Genomic DNA, 21,193 nt, shown 5'->3' with positions numbered 1-21,193 from the left:
AGAGGAAATGAAATGAAAACAGAAATGCTTGATCAGGATGCCAGACTTCTGCAGCATCCCTGTCCTTGCCTTATTTTTCTCATCCTCAGTCTTGTGAACATCATGGTGGATGTTAACTGGAGAGTGACTGCTGTTGTTCTAAATGATTTTAATTAGAAAATCTTGTTGCTAAAGCTTGGTCTCCGATACCTCACTAAGACGTTTTCTAATACAGTCACAGACTGACCATGAGAAGTTATCTGCACTAATAGACTTGTGCCATGTGCTGTAGGAAACACTGGGAAGGAATGTAATCATGCCAAAGTGCTCTGCTTTGCTTCCAGACATGCACTGAGGTTATTTGAGATCGTACGGTCTTCCAGAGGTGTTATAGTAAAGATATTATTATAAATAAAATGCTCTCTGTTTTCACAGCACCCTTCAAGGCAAAATAGTTACAATACATTCTGTGTTCATGAGCTTGCTTCTTAGTTAAATGTGGTACCATCAAAAGGAAAATTACTATCTTGTCAAATTTGTTTAAAATTATAGATGGAAGGGTGTGACTGCATCCTTGTAAAGCTTCAGGAATGAACTCTTATCTAGAGCACGTGTTCACTGCAAGGTCTGCTGCAGAGGAAGGAATTCCAGCGTCCTTTGATGCCATCTCCCCTGTGGTAGATGTTACCATGGCCCTTGGCACAGAGCAGCCAGTTTGGGTTCTTTGCTGTGTGAGTGAGGTTGGGGAATCCTTGGCAGCTGACCAGGAACAAGCCTCAGCGTGCTGGTTTTTCTCCTTCCTCCCATCTCTCTTATGTCTGCAGCACACTGGCAATAGGAAATTCTGTTTCCAATTCCTGTCTTAGGAAAACATGATCATGCTGTCAATTTATGGTAATGAAATCCCTCTGTGCTTGGAAGAATTATTTCTGGTCCTCTTTACATCAGGAGGACAGATAAAATCAGAGTTAATTCTGTGTCCAAGAAAATATACACAAAAACCCTAAGTTTTCTCACATTCATAATTTCTATTGATGCAGGAAGTTGAAGTGCATTTTGTGAGGGGAAATAAAAAGGCTGTATGAAAAGCCACGAAACAAGCTGTGCCTGTACTTTAGGTCTGGTGCATGAGTTAGGCATGTGCAGGCAGTGCAGTTAAGTTGGGCAACAGCTTGTGTTGCAATGTTTCACCTGCAGGTTCGGCTGATGGGAGCACTTACAAAGTGAACGTTTCAGCGGAATTTCTGTGTCCTAATTCTTTTTTGGCTGGGCGTTTGCTATTCTTTGAATGCTTGCCAAAAAGCTAATCCACCTATATATGTTCTCAGGTTTATTAATTATGAAACTAGTAAAACGGAGTTGTCGGCTACCTTTTGCAAAGCGTTTAGAAGACTGAACAGAGTTCTAAGCACTTTGCGGTAGACAGTGAGAAACCAAAGATCTGTCCTTCCCCCTCGCCCTTAATTCTGTGCACAGAGGAGAGGCAGAGATCATGTTTTCACTTATTGTTCTGTTTGATGCACAGTATTTCTCTGCTGATTGGGTCATTTCTTACTCTTGTGCAGGTAAGCGGGCTCCCATGTAACGCCAAGGTACTGAGCACTCGCCATGTCCTGGTTCTGTGCAGACTCAGGGGTTATCATTTCTGCCTAGTTACATAACTGCTTGTTAATCAGACTGTAACACTGGTGTACTTATTGGAGTTGTAAATCAGTGTTATTAAGTGCTAAGACCTGGAATAAAAAGATATATTAAATATAACACTTTCACTGACTTTCTGCAGAGCAGCAGTTGACTATTCAGTTGTTTTAAAATGTTTTTGTCCCTCCCATCCCAAACAAGTTTGAAATCTTGAGCAATCAAAGCATAAAAATACCTTTCTACTGTACATGCACTGGTGGGAAGGCCTTTGGCTGGATTACTCACTCATTACTGTAACTTTTATTATAAAATAGCTGTTTAGGGAAAATCCTCTAGGGCAGCAGCATTCGTGCTGTGAGGTTAGGTGCCTGCTGACTTTAGGAAGAGAAGAAAGGGATACCATGTCTGGGATTAATAGTGTTTGGAGACTTCTCTCTCCGCAGTCTCTGGGTTGCCTCAAGGAACAGGAGTATGAAAAGGGAAGATTTTGAAGAAACACATGATAAGACCTTTCCGGAGGGAAGGCACAATGTAAGAACAACTCATTTCATTCTGATCAAAGCCCCATGAGCCTGGTATCCTGTTTGCACCATAACTTCCAGCAGATTCCTAGGGAACACATAAATAGGACCAACAAATGGTACTTTCCCAGAATACTTTCCACTTCCAAGAAGGACTTCCTGTGCTCAAAGTAGTGTTTTTTAATATCTCTCAATGGACTTTTCTTCCATGAGGCTGTAGAGCAGCCTTTGAAGCCGCGTAAGAGAATCTGTGTTTTGTGCTCTGGTGCTTCGCTGGGTTTTGGTTCTGGCTGTTGGGAAAAGTTGCCTGCTTCCTACTACTTTGTATTTCAGAGTTTATGACATTCACAGCTAAAAAAGCAGTGCCCTGGGTTTGCTGCGGAAGGTTGGCTAATTGCAATTATTATAATAATTTCCGTAGCAGAAAACTATGTCCCTAAGTGTGCTGTATTCTGTCTGTTGGAACAGGGTTTGGCCTGGGGTTGGTTCTGGTTTTTTATTCATATTTTATTCACATTTTGGTTCATTTCTGTTCTGCGTGACCTGTGAATTGACCTTGCTAAGATGGTTCCTGGGGGTTTCAGCATGGAAGTTTTCTTTGTTGTGGTGAGGTAGGATGGCAGTTGTTTGCAGGATGGGTGATGAAGAGCAGGGCAGGAGTGGAGCAGGCCCCCTCAGCAAACAGCAAGCCAACATGGTAGGTGAATGCCAGGACTGCCAGCATAAGTCAGGCTGCCTTTAGTACGTGCTTTCATCTTGTTCATTATTCTAGTGTTGATGGGCTGGAATAGGGTACCACCAGTAGCTTTCAATGTTGCACTGAAAAAGCTGTTCCCAACTTGTAGGTATCCTGGTATCAGTATTCCAGATCATGACATCCCATGGCAGGCTGCTGGGTGCAGAGGCACAGTGCACTGTAGAGCTGTGTTTCCTGGTTTCTCATGAGTTCTGACTCTCCACGAGGAAGATGCACTGGGATGTGCTGCATTTCCCAGGAGCCCCCGCATGATTTCCAATTCTGGGTGATGGGGGAAAAGCTTTCTCCTCTTTTCTGGGAGGTGAGCTGTAGGAGGCCTGCTGATAAAGACTCAGACTGATTCTCTCTCCTCTGCTTTTATTTTTGGTTCGTTTTGATTTATTGCACTTAATCATTCTGTATTATCTTGCATTCCTTTCAGTAAATCAGTTTTTCCTATCTTAGTTGTTTTTTTTTTCCCCTCTTCCTTTTCCCCCTTTCTCCCTAGGGGAGGGATAAGTGTCACATGATTCACTCTTCAAACCATGACAGCAGGCCAGCTCTAATTGCTGTCTTTGCTACAGGTACCTCAATAACATGCACGAACTCACTTCAATGCCTTTGTCACCAACCCAGGTGCCCTTTCCAGCCTGTTACTGCTCTCAGTCTTTCACAGTAGACCCATACCACAGTTTCCCTGTCACTACCATGGGGATGCTGAGAATAATAAGAAGAAATAAACCTAGCAGGAAGGAGGAGATGGGAAGGACTTGTAACATCAGGCTTGTTTGGATTCCAGGGCAGTGTGTACAGTGACAGCAGTGATGCAGACGTGTTCCTTCTGGCTGGCAATGCTGTGTTCGGCAAGGCATACGGAGCCAAAAGTTCCCCTTATTTAACTCATGTTATGTTTTTTTTCCTTTTGTTTCAGCTCAAAAAGAAGCAGGTCTACGTTGAGAAAGTGGAGAAGATGCAACAGGCCTTGGTTCAGCTGCAGGCAGCGTGTGAGAAACGGGAACAGCTGGAGCATAGGCTGCGGACCCGGCTAGAGCGAGAGCTGGAATCTCTCCGGATGCAGCAGGTATCCTGTCTTTCTCTGGGCCCTGGCTAGGCTTCTTGTAGGATTTTACACTACAACATGTGCAAAAAGAAAGGCAGTGGTTTTTTCCATCTTGTAAAATCAGCAATTTTTTTCTTTTGGAAACTATTATGTTTACCTCTGTTTTGATTTGATTTACTTATTTCTTTCTAAAATTTAGATAAAAGAGCAACTGTCTATGCATCCTGTGATAAGAGAGCTATATAGCTAGATGGTATTCTAATTTTAGGTAGCCTGGTTATATTAATTCTTATATTATTTTTAAAATATTCTTTACAATTTGAAATTTTAAGTAAACGTCAATAACAACTGGACTGAAATGAAAGGCCCTTCAAAAAGCTTTTATATGGAGAAAAAAAAAAAAAAAGTACACAAAACTGCCAAAACCACAAAACCAGTTCTGTAAATGCAGTTGTTGAAAATAGGAGCTTTATGTAGAATGTGTTCTTGTAGTGTGAGTCTTTTTCAGTGGGGGAAAAAAATGGATGAGAAATAGATTGTGCAGAGGTGTTGTAAATTGGGTGGGAGGTTTTAGTTTTATTTCAGCTTGCATTCAGTGTAGGCCTGCATCATATTTCCAGAATAACTTACTTATAACTGACAGTTCACCTATATTATAATTCATGTTTAATTTCAGGTTGAATTTGGTCCTCAATTGCCACATCTGTGTAGGAAACGATATTTAATAATAATATAATATAATAATTATATTTTTGTAGTGCTTTTAGTAGGAGTTAACATAATTTGGTTAATTTTCTTCCATGTTACCTTTGGAAGAGGAGGTAATCTGAACGCCCAACTTTTGATTTTGAACCTTAGTCAAAACAAAAAATTGACTTTCTTGTCATGGTTTAGGAATTCTGAGCTGAATTGAAAGCAGATTACCTGCCCAATTTGTCTTCAAGTCAAGTATCACACAAATCCCAGATAAGATTTCCATACAAAACTATGCATTTTATCTTTGATCTTTCAGCACAGCAGATCTCCATTTTTTTAATATTGATTTATGAGAAAAGGTTGTCTATCTTCCAGATCTTGTGTTAGAACTAAATTTTTAACCACTAGCTACTTAGTCCACATGTATACAAAGACCATATTGATTTAGCATTCAAATGCTATTAAAAATATTTGGATTTTTTTTAAACTGATAAATTTGGTACACTAGTTAGTGCTTTGCTGGAATGGTGTTGGAAGTAAGTGTGAGTTACTTCAGGCAGTATGGATGGGCTAGAGACGTCAGACCTGAGTAGCATATCCAGCTCCCTGACATGCTCTTGTGGCTTTGCATGTAGGAATAGGCCTTAAGGAGTATTTTCCATCTCAGATATCCACTTGTTAGTATTGGCTCTGGAGTAGCACGAAGCGCTCTACCACAAGTGCTGTGACTTAAGCTGTCTTTCTTGGGAGCAGCTCTTGGTATTTTATGGCTTTTGAGCTTCAACATGTGGATATAGAAGGAGCCTGGCTTGCATTATATGAGCTTGTTTCCAGGTTTGGACATAGGGCGGCTGCACTGCCCACAGGTATAGTAGGTCAGACTCTAGAGGAGACCATTAGATCACGCATTCTGCCTCGTGTGGCTTAGCTACTGCAAGTTCACTCTGGGGGAGTTCTTGCATCAGCCCCCACCCCTCAGAGAAAAGCAGACCAACCAACCCTGAGTCTAACATGTGCATCCTGAAACTTCTCTTTGCTTTGCTTTTCAAAATCAGCGTCAGGGTACATCTCAGGCTGCCAATGTCTCTGAGTACAATGCCACAGCGCTTATGGAACTCCTGCGCGAGAAGGAAGAAAGGATTCTTGCTCTGGAAGCTGACATGACCAAGTGGGAACAGAAATACCTGGAGGAGAGCGTGATGAGACAGTTTGCTTTAGATGCAGCTGCAACTGTGGCTGCTCAGAGGTAAATTAAACTAGTCATAGTACAGGGATTATTTTCTTTTTCCTGTTGGATGTCATATTTTCCACAAAACAGTGTTGTCACATCACCCTCCCACAATTCCTCTCCTTGTGGTCTGCACATCTTCTCAAACCTCTGCATACAAGTGGAGCGTGGCTGCTTTTCCTGGGAGCTGTGTGGCTGTTAACTATAAGAAACTTTTTTGCAGGAGAAGGTTCCCCCACAAGCAAGAGCCATTTTCCAGACCAGAGTTGTCCTAAGCCATTCCTCGAAGCTGTTGCTTCAAAAATAGATGTGTGAGGAGGGTTTTGGGGGTTGTTTTTTTCTTTTCTTTTTTTTTCCCTTTTCAAACAGGAGTCAGTCCTTGCTGAAGTCATGTGGGATGGGGTGAGTTTGGTGATTCACATCGTTTGCCCTGAATGGCTTGCTTGTTCTCCAGAATGTTTTTGCAAATTACTTTGTGGTATTGTCCTCAACATGGTTACTAACCAGAAACATCTACTATGAAATTCTGCTCAAAACATTCTGCTGTGTGTGGAGAGTAGTTCTTGTGGGAGTGGGAAGGGAAGGGTGTCTGAAATTGGGTAACAAGCTCACATTCCAATGCAGCTGTATAGAAGCAGTTATTATGGTTATAAATAGGCCCAAGTCTGCAGCTAGCTAGTAAACAAGCGCTGTTATTGGAGAGCAAATCTTTAACTTCAGGTAGTGCTTACATATAATTTCATTGATCACTAGTTTCTGTTTCTTAACAGCAGATTTTATTTTAGATTGTTTCATGAACGAGATTCAAATAGGGATGTTATCACAGCTGGTTTCCTAGCACGTAATATCATACTGAAATTACAGGGGGAAAGTTGCAGATCTGCTGTCTTAGCATTTAAAGACTTACCTTGCTCCCCAAGCAGGCTGTTATTTTGGGGTGTTGATGTTTCTTGTGAACTGTTTTCTGCCTCCCTAGAGATTCTCTAAAGGCTTTTGATACTGCTTGGCCCTAGAGGCTATGTTATATTTTCAGCATGCACTGATAAATAGGGGTCTGGTCTATTGTTTATCGTGGAGTGAGAGGGGATGTGTTAGGACTGTTCAGGTTTTGTTAAAAGAACAAAGAATGCTTTCCAGTCAGGAAAGAGCAAACCTCTACTTTTCCGTTTCCTTCTAGCTCCTTCTCCCTTAAAATAAACTATTCCATCAGTACTGCTGCCAGTTTACATGCTGTTTATTATAGCCTTCTCAAAAACAGACTGTAAGGGATTTCACTAATTTCAATGTTAACCTCATTTACACTGCACACAGATTTGCTTTCCTTTTTCTTTGGTGGTGGAAAATAGCATCCCTTAGGAAGATGGGGTTGCAGAAAGGATGCTTTACAGCACAGGCAGGAACCCGGGTCAAGTTAGGGTTCTTTGATGAGTGACCTTCCTATGCCCTTCACGCTGGCGTGTTGCTGTTCCTGATCTGAACTTTTGCAGGGTTAAATGTACATTTACCAGACAGTTCTTAGGGCTGCTGGGTCTAAGAGGGCAAGTTTCTTATTACAATGAATTGCAGTTATTGGTAACTTCAATTTTTTAATTATTACTATGTTAACACACAGTAACGTGCTCCTAAGCGTTAGGAATCATACAGTGGTATAGAGCATAGTACAGTGACTTCATTCTGACTGTACAGCAACAAATAGGATGACATGTTATGTTTTGGTTAATCGAATGAACAACCATTACAGTGTTAACATCGGGCACTACGTGGAATTGATCTTAAACTGCTTCCAGCCCACTCTTAAGTTTTTTGGATCAAGTTGCTTAGAATTGCTTAAGAAGCTTCAATGCCTAGTTCCCTTTGATACTCAAATATCCACTTCTTGGAAGAGAAGGGGAAAAAACCTTGCACCTCAAGCAAAGTTTGTACTTTTTCAGTGGAAGAAAAGTGCCTAATATTCTATATTACCTTTTCCCATTCCTCTCCTTGGATTTGCCCCATCAATCTGTTTAAGTTAGCACAGTGAATCAGTTAGATCATACACTGGCCTGAGTTGGCAAGTTGACTGTTGTTAGTATTATTTGCATATCCTTCTTTCATTAGCACTGGGAGTGGGATTTTCAAAAGATGAACCAGCCTAAACTCAGTTGTTCTTGTTTGTTACTTTTGAGCAATCTTTTAGCACTGCTAGGAGGAAAACAGCATGATTAGCTTGCCCTTCATCTGCTCTACTGCTCGTTCCCAGGGACACGACAGTGATCAGCCACTCACCTAACCCTAGCTATGACACCTCACTGGAAGCTCGCATTCAGAAGGAGGAGGAAGAGATCCTGCTTGCCAACAGGAGGTGTCTGGACATGGAGGGAAGGTAAAATGCAGTTTGTTCCTATTTGGCTACTTTAGGACAGGGATTCTAAATGAATTATTCATGCAGATGCCTCAGAACCAGAAATTCACATGTCTTCACCAATTACAACAATTTAGAATGCCAGACATTTGTTTGACCAAGGAAGTAACTGCACAGCAATCCAAAATCTGTATTTAGATTTTGTGTAGCTTATTCCTCTCTCTTCGGGGCATCTTCATCAGACCCCAAGTTTGAGCCACTTCTTAATTGTTTCACTGTTTTTCCCGAGGGTTTTTCCACTGCAGACTCCCCAGACTCTGTGAATATTCTTTTTTTTTTTTCCTTTCTGTTGGCCTCGTGCCCCACCCATAACTCTCAGCCTTGCTTTAGAGCTTTTCCCATGCCTGTTTAGAGCAGTTTCCAGTTGCCAGAGGTGAGGGGGTGTCTCAGTGAAGCTTTCTGTGTACATGTACAGGAGGCCTCATACACTATGCCATGGAGAGTCAGCAGCCAGTATTTAGGGTCCTCTCCATGCCTCCCTAAATGCTCAGGGGAATTCTAGTCACAGCTGTGGGGTGCTGAGACCTAAGTCCAAAGTGATGGAAATTCAAGCACATTGTTCTCCTTTGTTCTTCTTAAAAAGGATCAAGACTCTGCACGCTCAGATCATAGAGAAGGATGCCATGATCAAAGTCCTGCAGCAGCGCTCCCGGAAGGAGCCTGGTAAGACAGACCAGCTCTCCTCCATGAGGCCTGCCAAGTCACTGATGTCAATCTCGAATGCTGGCTCGGGCTTGCTGTCCCACTCATCCACACTGAGCAGCACTCCCATCCTGGAAGAGAAGAGGGAGGACAAGAGCTGGAAAGGCAGCCTAGGTAATTTTTAAATAATGGTGACAATTAAGGTACGCCAGTAACTGCCTATTGGGGAGGCAGGAACAGCAGAAGGTAGATGTCTGACAGACAGATTGACTGGCTTAGCACGCAGGAAAACTGCCTGCAAGCAGAATGGAACACACTTGCAGCAGCTGCTTGCTTTAATCATTTTTGGGGAAGAGGTGACTTCTGATGTCCAGGCTCAGTCATGAAAATTTTTCAGCCTTAATTCCCATTTGGTTTGGTACCTGATATAAGCAATATTTGAGATCTGGTTTTCAGAGTTCCCAGGTACTTGTTTTCAGCTGGGCTGTTACAGCTGTCCGAAGGTGTAAAGTCTCCTTTACGCCAGCAGAGATACAAATCAGGATTGCTGTCCTGTAGAGTTGTGCCTGCGTTAACATGACTTCGGTCTGGAATGGCTCAGCACTATTGTTTGGAGAAAGGAAATCATATCAAAGGGAATATTAGATGATGTTTCTCTTTCTGGAAAGAAGTTGGACTCACAAGTCTTCCCTAAGTTTCCGATAAGTAAATTAAAATCTCTTGCAGCTGATTTCAGGGTGTGCAGATTTATCCATCTGCAGCTGAGCAACTGCTCAGAGTCAGGGAATTAAGACGATAGTGCCAGCTCGCTTATCTTTGCATGCAGCAACATGAGAACACTGCTACTCTTCAGGTACTTCAGCACCAAGTGGTGAAAGGTGCTATGGAAAGGTAAATTAGAGCTGACAGCTAAAGTGCAGATCCTAGAGCAAGTGCTACAGAGAGCAGCAGAACTGATTCCAGTTTGTTTTTTGGGATTGTGAAATTTCCTTCCCTTTTCCACAAAGGTGTTCTGCTGGGAACAGAGTATCGCTCAGAATCCATTCCCTCCACGCCCTCTCCTGTCCTTCCTTCCACCCCATTGCTGTCAGCCCACTCTAAAACAGGCAGCCGGGACTGCAGCACCCAGACTGACCGAGGGAATGAGCAAAGCAAAGCTGCACCTTCCCCTGCAGCTCCCACACCAGGACGACTCCCCAGTGCCAGCCTGCCCTATAGTGCTGACAAAACAGGTAAGGAAGCTCAACTGCTCTCCCAGAGAGGCCTGTGCCACTGGCTCATTGGCTGTTCTGTTCCATGGGGCAGGCTCTGCTATCCCTTCTTCTCTTCAGGAAAGCTGGGTTTACTTGTGGGTTTCAGAGGCAAGATTGGCCCTGTTCTGAGAAATCTCAAACACTCTGAAGAAAAAAATAATGCCTTCAGAGTGGTGCGATAAGCATGGACACACTGAGTAGAGAGGTACAGCATGATTTAAGAGTTGGAGCAGGTATATATGCAAGTCTCCTCTGAAGTAAGTTGAGGGTGGTCTGTGGGCTTTAAATAGCATATAAAAATGAGCTGTAGAAACTGGCCTTCAGGTTTTAGTGAGTTTTCAGAGCAAAGTGAATTCAGTTAACGGGGAGACAGAAGAAGGAAGGGTAACTACCATGATAAAGCTGTCTCGTTATTACACTGTCCCATTGCAGGACCAACTTCAGCAGTGGTATAAGTAGATCACGTTGACAGTGACTATCACAGAGGCTGAATTTGCTTCCCACAGAGCTCTGGGCTGGCAAGAACTGCTCATTTTCCAGTCCACTCTGCCAAATCAATGCAGATTACACAATCTTGCTTCTTCTACTTACAGACACATTACAATTATGTTGCTCTTTATGGAAGAGTGAATTTGGCTGGTTTGCTGTGCATCTTGCATTGAGGGAAGCAGGGGAACAGGTTTCGTTTGTGGTGAAAGTGTACAGTAGCTGCATTAGTTTAAATGAAGTTTCTCCCATTTTATATGCTGTTGTGTATCCATGAGAGATACCGAAAGGGAATTTCAGAAAATACCTTACATATTTGAAGAATAGTGGTTTTTATACTAACCAATAAGTTCTTAGCTGCCTTTTGGCCAATGACAGAAGATGGCTTACAATGTTAACCTCACTTTTCTGATCCTGTTCTCACAGTTCATCTGTGATTGAAGTTATAGCTATGATTGTCTCTCTTGTTTTCCCTCATCACGTAGATGGGCCACTCTTCCACTCCAGTACTCTCGAAAGAAAAGCCCCTGTTCAGACCATGGGGCAGGACCTCCCAGATGGAGAGATGGTAGAATACCTCATCTGAAAACCCATACCGGATCTGAACTGGGATTCAATAGCAAGAATTTTTTTAAAAGACAATTTTATTGGGAAAAAATTGTAGTACCTGAGTAATAAAAGAACACTCAGCTGTTTGCTCTTGTATATTATGTCTCAAAAGTATGGACAGGTTAATTTATAATTTGTTCTAAATTATAAAAAAAAAAAAAAAAAAAAATCCACAGTGCTTGTTATTTGAAAGTATCCCCCTTATTTGTTGAATACTGGATCTGGTAATGCCTGGATAAACATCAAGAACTTAGGTGCACTACATCTTATATTTCATGTCAGTATTTTTAAGTTGTCTCTTAAGCAGAAGTACCTACTCTCACAGCTGTTGGTTGTTTGTCCAATGTGAACACAGTAAGAGGGGCAGAATGGCCTTGCAGTGATGGAGCCAGGGACTGACTTGGAAGCATCACTTGATGGTTTCAGGATGCAGGTATTCTCAAGCTGAGGAGCATTCGTAAATCTGAGCTGTGATCAAGGGAGCTTATCTTTTCACTCTGGGTAAGAATAGGTATTTCTCATTCATAACCTGGAAAGATTTCCATTTTCAGTATGGTAACTTTTTTTTTCCAGATTGTATTATGTCTTAAAAAAAAAAAAAGATTCCAGTGATTAATGTAACATTTCACATTTTCAGTTGCATCGAAAAATTTGCCGTAGTCTTACGCGTCTGTACTTGTTCAATAATTTATACAGTGAATAGTAAGTAATATATTGCATTCATGTTTTACATAAATTAAAAAAGGACATTTTGCTGACTCAGTCCTGATCTGTTAGGTCAGATTTCTGCCATTGTAATTCCATTGGCATTAGTGGAGCTTCGCCCAGTTTACAATAGTGCAAGTGGCAAGCCCTGTTGCTTTCCAGTGTTACAACTTAACCTACTGCGTCCTTAGCAGGTTTTTCTATACTTCCCATGCCATCCTTTGTACATCTTTTGTTCCGGGAGATAATAGATTCTTTTTTATGTAGCAAAGCCTCAGAGGTAGAGGTTTAAACAAGAGCTCTGTGTAAAGTTTCAGATGGCAAATTCTGTCCTTCCGAAATATTTTTTCTTTAACTAACTGGAGAAAGCAGCTTAAATAAAGACTGAGAGGCATTACAGAAGGAAGTTACACATTCTAATTGTCAGGTTCTCAGATCCTTGGGGACTAGCAAGAATACAGCAATGCTTTGGTTGCAGATGCTGTAAGGAAATACTAAGACCAATAGACGTAAATGTTTGAGTATTTTTGTTACTGTCTTTGCATTTTATTAAAACAGTTCAATATTAATTTCTATTAAAAACTTTTTTTTTTTTACTCGAATGTTAAAATGTTTAATTAGCCAGTAGTTACAGGTCAGCAACCTGGCTAGCCTCAGCTTTCTGGACAACGTTAGAGTAGCCAGATTTTTATTTCAGATCATTTCACTTCAGAAAAAAAGGAAAATCATCAATTAATCATCCAACAGCTAGTGAATGTTCTCAAGTCCTACTTAGCTGACACTACTGATAAGGTGTCCAGTTGAAATGGCCTTACCATTCAACAGGTGTAATGTGAATGTTACCATGGAGAGGTGGGAGCTGAAGGGAAGTGCCTTTTCCCTGCTGCACAGGTAACATAGCAGTGCCTAACAATCAGCCCTGAGTTGGGTTCTGTTTGCCTTCCCCAGTGACAGTCACTTGGAAAAGCAAGGCAAACAGTTCCCGTCGTTTCTAGCAAATCTCCTGCTTGTTAGTATTCCTCAGCCTGTACTCCTAGCCCACAGAGGTCAGTTGGCAAAATGCATGTTATGTACAAAATTTAGGCTAAGTGGCCTGGCGTTACCAGTGATCTCTCTAGCAGGCTGCCCAGTCTCCCTTCCATCTCTGCCATGTGACATGCTTCAGAGCTGCACTTTAAGGCTTGGACTGTCTCTTCCTGATGGGTCTACAGTGCTCTGCAGCATACAGTAGACCTTCCCTAAGCGTATTCTAATAATCAGTTTGATTTAATTTTCCACCCCTTTCTAGAGAAACTGCTCACAGCCTCTTTGCTCTCATTCCTGATGTTTATTTCTCTTGATTTAATTTCATCCCATTATATGAAGTAGTGCCCACTCTGATGGTTTTGAGTGATTTCTCTTCCTCCTCCACAATTGCTGGAAATGCAGAAGCTTTTCTCGTTAGGCCACTATATTCATCTTTCTACCATTTCAGCACCATTTTCTGTATTATATTTTGTGGTTTGGGTTTAGACTGAACAATAAGGGAGATGGGATGCCACTGGGGTATCTGTGAGAGGGGAGGGAAAGAGTGTTTTTCTATTCTTATAAAGTCAGGAAGAGTGATATTCCATTTTTACAAGTGTTTCTTAGCAGTAAGAAAAGTTCTGCACCTGCAGGGCTCTGGACAAACAGTTCCAGCTCTCTTGATCCTCATTGATTCCACAGTGTCTATAAACATTTTGATCATTTACAGATACAGTATGTTTTATAAGACTGCTTTTCCACAGTTGGTGTTGGCTGTTTGGCTGGGCTAGGTAAAATAGTTGTTTATTCTCTGTCACTCACTGCTTTCAAACTGAACTCTACTGCATCCTATTTTTACAAACACAAAATAGGATATAAGAGCTTTCTGTGAGCGAAGGATAGACTCTGCACAGTGGCTGTCTCCTCCGGACATGGCAGCCAGGTGGTCTTTGACAGTCCAAGCCATCAGGACTGCAGTGATCTCAGTGGTTCTGTGCCAATGGAAGTCAGTTTGGAAGCAAATGATGCATTTTCACATTCCTTCAGCCAAGTTCTTTGCCCTGCTTTACGGTTTTGATTTCTCCCCAAAACAAAACCCCCAAAACATTTGATAGGGAAGTTTGAGGTCATCTTCCTGTGCTGACAAACACAGCCATCAGGAATGTAGTCCTCCCCTCGAGCTTCCCCAGAGCCACCCTCATGTGAATGTAATAGCGCTGCTTTCTTTGAGGAAGATGTGTACTATAGTCCTCAGTCTCCCTGTACAGATTTTTATTTTGTTTTTAAACAGAAACTGCTTTAAGGAGACAAACTGCACACCTAGATCCTTTTTCTTTGGTAGAGCTTGTTTCTAGTAGAATGTGATTTTTAACACAGTGATTGCAATGACCTTCTTTGCAAACCAAAATTCTAGACTAAGAGTTTTTCTTAAACTCGGATATTAGAAGCAGAATTGTAGCTTTTATAAAAAATAAAAAATAAAAAGCCACATATTCTTCTTTGTAGAGCAAAACAAGAAAATCAAGTGTAGTTACTTTTCCTCTTTCCTTTCCCTACTTACAGAATGGCCAAACTCACAAGTCCTTTCCTCGGGCAGTTCCTTTGAGATGTGATGTTCAGGGGGCAGGCTGGGGTCGGTAAGCTTTTCTTCCCAGCTGGTCCAGTCTCCTTGTTAACTCTGAGCAGCTCCTTTCTGGCAGCTCCCGGTCTACAGCTGTCATTGTCTGAGGTCTGGGGTCCCCTGGGGATCTGAGCTGCTCCCAAGGAGGCTGCAGGGGGTGGCTGAGGTAAGCAAAGATTGGCAGGGAGCTGAAATTCAGTGTGGTCTGTGCCTCTGCAGGCACATTAGTGGCAATCAGAAGAGTGTGAGGCTCTAGCATTAGCTTTGCTTTGATTTTGAGGCTGCCTGAGAGAAGGGAACTTGTGGGGCTTTAGGCCAGAATCATTTCCAAGGATACCTCCTGCTCCACGAGCCCGTGCTGAGTGTGTCGACTGCATCCATGAGCCAGGACAGAGCACAGGAGCCACTGCTGGTACCCATGTGGCGAATCCTGGTAACTGTGGCCAAAGGATGTGCTCTTCCATTGCTTACAAAATGGTGGCCACATGGGGCAGTGAGGATGGCAAAGCTCCAGGGCACTTGGGCATCCCCTGCCTCTGGGGCTGGCGTGGATTGGGCTGGGGTGGGGGCTGTGGGGTGGGCTCTCTTCCATGTATTTGTATAGGAACTGTTTTTTAAAAGCTAGCATTCTTATGTCTAGAAAGTAAAAAGACATTGTAAAATGTAATTGTACTGTATTTATGAAGAAAATACACTTCTTTTCAAAAAGACCTTACCCTAAGTTTGTTTTAGAGTCTGACTTCCAACAACACCATCTTTGAGGCTTTCAGAAGCATTGAAGCCCATCTGCTTTGCACTTTTGTGTCTAACTCTACTCTGAGGGGTGTGCTAGACTATTGAAGTTTAAGGAGAAGACAACCACCTTCCCTTCCAACTCAAGCAGAATCCTTGTTACTCCAAATTCTCAGGTGTTTGAATACTTGCTTTCGCTCAGCATGGTCTCTGCTCAGCATCAGCAGTGGTGATGCTTTGATAACTGGGTGCCAGTGGGAGCAGCGCGGTGTCCGAGCTTTTCATCTGGAGAGAGCAGGGCCGGAGCCCCCTGTTTGCTCTCTGAGCTGGAGTGTGGCTTCTGCTGCCTGCAGGGGTGTTGCTCAGGACTCTGCCCTGGGATTTGGGTCTCCCAGTCACAGAGTAGCAGCTGTGTGGGGGAAATGGCTTAAAACCCATTTCCCTTTCAGCAGACCTGCAGTCTGAACGGCCAGAAACAAGTGAGCAGTGAACTGCTTTACTCCTGGGTGCAAACCAACAAAGCACGGATCAAAATACTAAAAGTTCAACATTTTACAACTTCAGAAAATGTATCAAGATAATGATGTTTTTAATATAAATTTATATTGAAGTGAGTTTTGTGGATTATTTTCCCTCCTTATTTAAACCAAGCTTATTTTGTAATTTCTGAATGAGCTGTCTTGTAATTCAACTGTTGAAACAGTCCTGAAGTCTTTGAAGATAATGGCAGCTCTAATTCTAAGAAAGAAAAAGTAAGTTTAAATATATATAGATACTTTGTAAGTGTCTGTCATTATGTTTGTAGCTAGCTATAAAAGTATTTTGTGTGTTTTTAATGAACGGATCCTGTGTTTTCAATTTTTTTCCATTCATCAGCTTGGTTTTTGATTGATTTTCTAAATATGAAGACCTTATTGATCATAAAACGAACATAATCACCTCATCTAGTTCTTTCTGCCACATGGCATCTGTCTTCATGTTTTCACCCGATAGGAGATTTTGCAAGATAAAGTAATTGTTCATTCCAGTCTCTTCCTTCAACCATCACTGTGGGATTTCTCTCTGAGCAGTCCTGCAGCTGCACACAGAGCTGCAGATTCCCTCGTTTAATCGTCAGACCAACAGCACTGCTTACAGCAACCTGCAGCTGCAGAGCCTCTGCCCATCATCTCTCTTTTGGCTGCTGCAATGCTTTTCAGAAGCCCACGTCCAACAACAGGTGAGTAGCCTGAAGCCGTGGATGTTCTACATGACAGCCTCCAATAGACCAACATATTTTCTGTTCATGTATTTGTCCTTTTTTCTTTTTTTTTTTTTCTCCAATTTATTTTTCCTCTCCCATCATGCTGTCAGGGGGAAGGAGCAGGGGTTGTGGAGAAGGAACTTGTTGAAAGTGGTCAGTGGATGCATTTTGTCACTGTTGGCTTTTGGAATTGATCTTAACATAGTTACAGCCACCCTTGGTTGCCAGTGCTTTAATAAATAGCAGCTTGACAAATCTGGAGGCTGCTGGTCAGTTTAGCACATATATCCCCTGCACTTTTGTGGCTTTTGATGTTGTTTCTATAAATCTCTCTGGCATGCCAGAACTGAAACAACAAGACCCCCCAAAAAAACATCCAAAAACATAACAAAACCCCAGTGCAGCTACAGAAGCTTGCTAATAGCCAGCTTATTTAGCAAACCAACTGTGGCCCATCTGCAGATGGGTGTGAGCAGAGTGTTTGGACGTTTTGCAGCAAGCACCCTGGTCGCAGCCCAGCTGGGAGGAAGCTGCTGCCAAACAGCCCGCAGTGAGCCTGGGCCGACTGGGCTCTGAGCAGCATTGGTTTGGGTTTCCACATCACCTTGTCTCCCTTGGGAGTGTGCTGACCTGCCCTCTTGGACATCATCATCCATCAGAGGCTGTCGCAGGTACATCTTTCAGGTGCATCACAGTAAATGCATCCCTCAGCATGACGAGGTTCGGGGCTTAGAAGAGGAGAAAAAGATTAAAAGGTTGACCTCTGTAGGAGCAGGTTTTTTGCCTTCCCTTCCTGCTCCCCAAGAAAAACAAAGCGGGTGCACATTATTAGTTAGGAATGCTGCTCTGAATTTTGCAAGAAAGAGTAAAATGTGATGGTAGCAAAGGACTGGCCTTGCAAAGGCTCCTTCAGGGTGGTGGTTAGATCTAGGGAAGTGATTGAAGGAGATAATCTTCACTTTGTGTGTTAGAGGAAAACTTGTGGGGGAAACCTCCACTGATCCTTTGCCAAGAGAAGTGCAAGCCTCTGAAGTGTAAGGCCTGTACGTATATCTACATGCACACGTTCAGCAGGATGCCAGAGCCTGTCAGAAGCTGGATGCAGGGTGTGTGGTTATGGCTCACACAAACTGGTATTTAAATACCAAATCGTTCCAGGAATGTCACCTCTTGGGAGAAAAAGCTGCTTCCTGGGCCTGCCCTGTCCCCTGCCAGTCCCATCCCCAGGGCAGTGACAGCCCGACGAGAGGCACCAGGGGCTTCCAAAAAATAGAGAAAACAGAAGGATTGAGGATTGCTTAATTAGAAACAGTTTTCTCCTTTAATGTTCTGCAATTACTTTGAGGTCAGCAGAATTATTAGTATTATTAATCACTGAATTTCCAGAGAACTAAAGTTAATAGTACCATAATTGGGCTGTGCCATACGGCGGTAATTGCTGAGTGCCAGCAACCAGCTAATTAAGAATTAAGACTTCCAGCCCTTCTTTCGAAGCAGATCCTGTTTTTCCTAGTTGTGCACCATGGGTAATTCGGCCTCAGAGGGGTAAAACTTGGAAGGGTCAGGGCGGCTGGGGCCTGGGACTGCTTGTCCCACATCCCACTCCTGCTGCCCGTGGGGAGGCTGTGCAGAGGTGCTTTGGAAGGAACATGGGGTGTGAAGGGGAATAAAGCCACAAAGAGAAAGAGAAAAGGAGCAGGAACAGAAAAGAACAGCTCGGTTCTCTGTTCCACACCCTGGCTTTGGCTACCAGTAAGCTCAGGATTAAGGTTAAGGGTGAGCTTGTCCTCCTAAATCACACATGGGAGACCTCCCTCTTTCTCCTCCTCAAACCTGCTTTGTGGACTCTAACACAGCAAACCCTTGCACTGTGCATCCTAAGTCTAGAAGCAAAGAATCATTAGAATGTAATTGCATTAGTGCCAGTGCAAATTATCTGAAAGCAGAAGCCGAGATGGTGACAGCTAAGTAAGGACACGACATGGAGCCGTAACAGCCGGCACAGCTGTGGGCATTGTGCTCACATGGTGACTTGGTGGCTTTGAGTGCAGCAGCACAGCCCAGCCTGCTGCCCCATGGGCACAGAGCAGCAGCACTGCTGGGGATGCACGTCTGGGGCTGGTTTTCCTTTTTCTGCTGGGATGTGTGTGTGTGTGTGAAGGAAAGAAGAAACAAAACCATATGTCTGGGGACACCAGGGATGGACTCCAGGGAAGTTTTGTTCGAGGGTAATGTTAAAAATGTCACTGGCGCTTTTTTCTCCATACGTGTGTGTGGGGTTGGCCTTTGTTTTAAGGAGGCCGCCGTAGCCCAGAGCAAATAAACCCCAAACAAAGCATCTCAGCAGCTCTCAGAGCTCAGTTCAACCTCCTGCCTCTTTTTCCTTTGTGTAGGGGCCGCTGGGGAAAGAAAGCAATGTTTATCTTTGAGACACAGAGCTGGGCTGAAATCATCTGTATTTTTTTAATTATGGGGGATTTGAAGCCCAAAAATGTTGGAGAGGTGAAGTTCCTCTTGTTGCTTTTCCTGCAGCCATTAGTGCAGGAGAGGAGGCGTCCCTGGGAAAACGCTGAGGCAGGGATGCATTTTGGAAAATAACCCATCTGGTTCCCCTCTTGTTTGTCATTTAGAAGGAAAGCTCCCTCCTGGCACGAGGTGACGGACAAGCGGCTGCAATCCCAAATGTGGCTTAGTTCACAGCAGTCACCCAGGACTGTTCCTGCTTGAGCAGTGCCACTGCACTACCACAGGGCACTGCGGAGCGACACAGCCAAGGGCCAGTCCTGTGGGGCTGCTCCTCTGAGTTATCCTGCAGCGTGGTCCTCACCTGCCTGAGCACTGGAGCTGCAGAGCTGGACATCTCCTGTATCCAGCCCTGAGAAAATCTCAGTGCTTCAAAAATCTCCCTCTGCTTTCCTCCAGACCAAGGAGGCACAGGGCCATTGCCTGGACGTGGTGATGCACGTCTGGCCTGTTCTGTGCTGGTTTGGCACCTCGTTGCTGTGATTTGGATGCAAACTGCAGGCAAGCTGCACTCCTGCTGCTTTGTGGTCCCAGAACCCAGCACAGCCCCGCAGCCATCCCTGCTGTGCCGGATGAGTGCTTTGAAGAAGTACTTTGCCACTGCCGGGCCAGCGGGTGGGCTGATGGAAAGCAACATCTGCTCCATGGAGGTTCGACCAAAGCCCTGCATTTAGCAGCAGCATTTGGTTTTGCAGTGGCATCTCCACCTGGGGCTGAGCAGAACCACCCAGCTGTCGGCGGGAAGGAACGGGCTGACTTCCCTAAACATCGATGCTTTGTAAAATGACTGTTTCGTGCTTCATAAACAGCTGAGTGAGGGGCACGTCTCATCTGCCACCCAAACGGTGCCGATGGCGCTGCGGGCGGCCGAGGTCCTCGGCGAAGGCGACAAACAGACCGACGGCGAAGCGGCCGGCGGCGCAGCGACGCACGGACCGTGACGGAGCTCCTCCGGCGGAGGGCGGCCGCGGGAGCAGAGCGGCGGGCTGCCTCTAGGTGGCGCTCGGCTGCAGCGCAGGGACGGAGCGGGAAGGGCGAGCGGTGCCGCGGCACGGCGGAGCCTTTGTCCTGCGGCGCGGTCGGAGCGCCCGCTGTGCAGCTCTGGCCTGCTAGAAAAGGCTTCTTTCCCATCGCAGCTACGCGTGCAAGCGTGTTTCTAAGTGCGAAACACCTTCAGGCGGAGCGCTGGCTGCCCTCGGCGATGTGCTGAGCGTCCCTCGCGGCGCGCGGTTTGGCCCCGAGCTGCACGGCTCGCGGCCGCCCGCCCTGCCGCTGCTGCACGCACGGCCGCCCCCACGCGGGGCTTTTCCCGCAGCGCTGGGGCCGGAGCGCGGCTCTTCCTGCACCCTGCGGGAGCCGCCTGCAGGTGCCGGGACTGGGTTTCCCTGGTGCGCGAGAGGGGTTTGCCCTGAAGCTGGAGATTCATTCGGCGAGGCGAGAGGAATAACAAATAATGCAGTGGGAGGTAATGAATTACCTTCATTTCTGCCGCGCAGCCTGGCTATCGACTTCAGTGCGCTTTCAGCTCCCTCGGGATTTGTCCGCCTCCCACCTTCCCCTCGCCGACAGCTTTTGGCAGCACGAGGCCGGGCGCTGCGGGCTGTACGGCCGTCCCGCACGGCCCTGGGAGCAGCAGCACCCGCACGGCCCGGTCCTGCACCGGTGCAGTGATGTCACAAACACCAGCTGTCTGCTGCTGCCCAATTTAACAGTGCCTCATGAGGTCGCTTCCATAAAAGTGGCGATTATTTCCCGGGAGCCATTTGCTAACGTAATTAAGCCAGCTCTTACGCTTGGTTTTAGAGACCAGCTGAGAGACGTGCCGCCCATCAGGACGGGATCTCTTTGGGTTGGCCTTACCGGGAGCAGCTCGGCTCCGGCAGTGCCTGCGTGGGGAGCTGGGCCGGCTGGGCTTCTGCTGCTGGTTGGGCTGGGGCCGTGTGGGAGCAGGGACACGGAATGGCCGGTGTGTGGCACCCATGGGGCTGCTCAGCCGGGCTGCCAGCGCTGCTGCTCTGCTCTTCTATTTTCTCCGGAGTGGTGCCACGTGCACTGTAATTCATAAGCATCAAAGATGGGTTTTAATGACTTGGATGTCTCGGGGCAGTGGAG

At 44.8% G+C, this 21,193-nt stretch overlaps 1 protein-coding gene and 1 long non-coding RNA gene across 7 annotated transcripts in view; one reads left to right on the top strand and one right to left on the bottom strand.

The window, feature by feature from the left end:
• Nucleotides 1-15,298, top strand: part of AMOT (angiomotin) — a 61,324-nt gene extending 46,026 nt beyond the window's left edge. For all 6 annotated transcript variants that reach the window (XM_031594457.2, XM_090150113.1, XM_090150114.1 and 3 more), the window contains 6 exons: nt 3,809-3,958; nt 5,689-5,879; nt 8,101-8,223; nt 8,846-9,078; nt 9,912-10,136; nt 11,129-15,298. In XM_031594457.2, coding sequence (XP_031450317.1) covers nt 3,809-3,958; nt 5,689-5,879; nt 8,101-8,223; nt 8,846-9,078; nt 9,912-10,136; nt 11,129-11,229 — 1,023 coding nt within the window. In that variant the 3' untranslated portion in view covers nt 11,230-15,298. The remainder of the gene's footprint in view (nt 1-3,808; nt 3,959-5,688; nt 5,880-8,100; nt 8,224-8,845; nt 9,079-9,911; nt 10,137-11,128) is intronic.
• Nucleotides 15,299-15,768: 470 nt separating this feature from the next.
• LOC149915987 (uncharacterized) lies at nt 15,769-20,640 on the bottom strand. The gene is made up of 3 exons (XR_016470995.1): nt 20,559-20,640; nt 17,189-17,286; nt 15,769-16,053 (listed from the first exon to the last, which is right to left on the bottom strand). It is a non-coding gene; the product is annotated as an uncharacterized LOC149915987 (long non-coding RNA).
• Between the last annotated feature and the right edge of the window lie 553 nt (nt 20,641-21,193).

This window comes from Phasianus colchicus, chromosome 14 (assembly GCF_987193195.1).
Source record: "Phasianus colchicus chromosome 14, bPhaCol1.hap1.1, whole genome shotgun sequence".
NCBI classification, from domain to species: domain Eukaryota; kingdom Metazoa; phylum Chordata; class Aves; order Galliformes; family Phasianidae; genus Phasianus; species Phasianus colchicus.
Note: the sequence above shows the minus strand (reverse complement) of the source record. Positions and strands in the feature narration are given on the sequence as shown.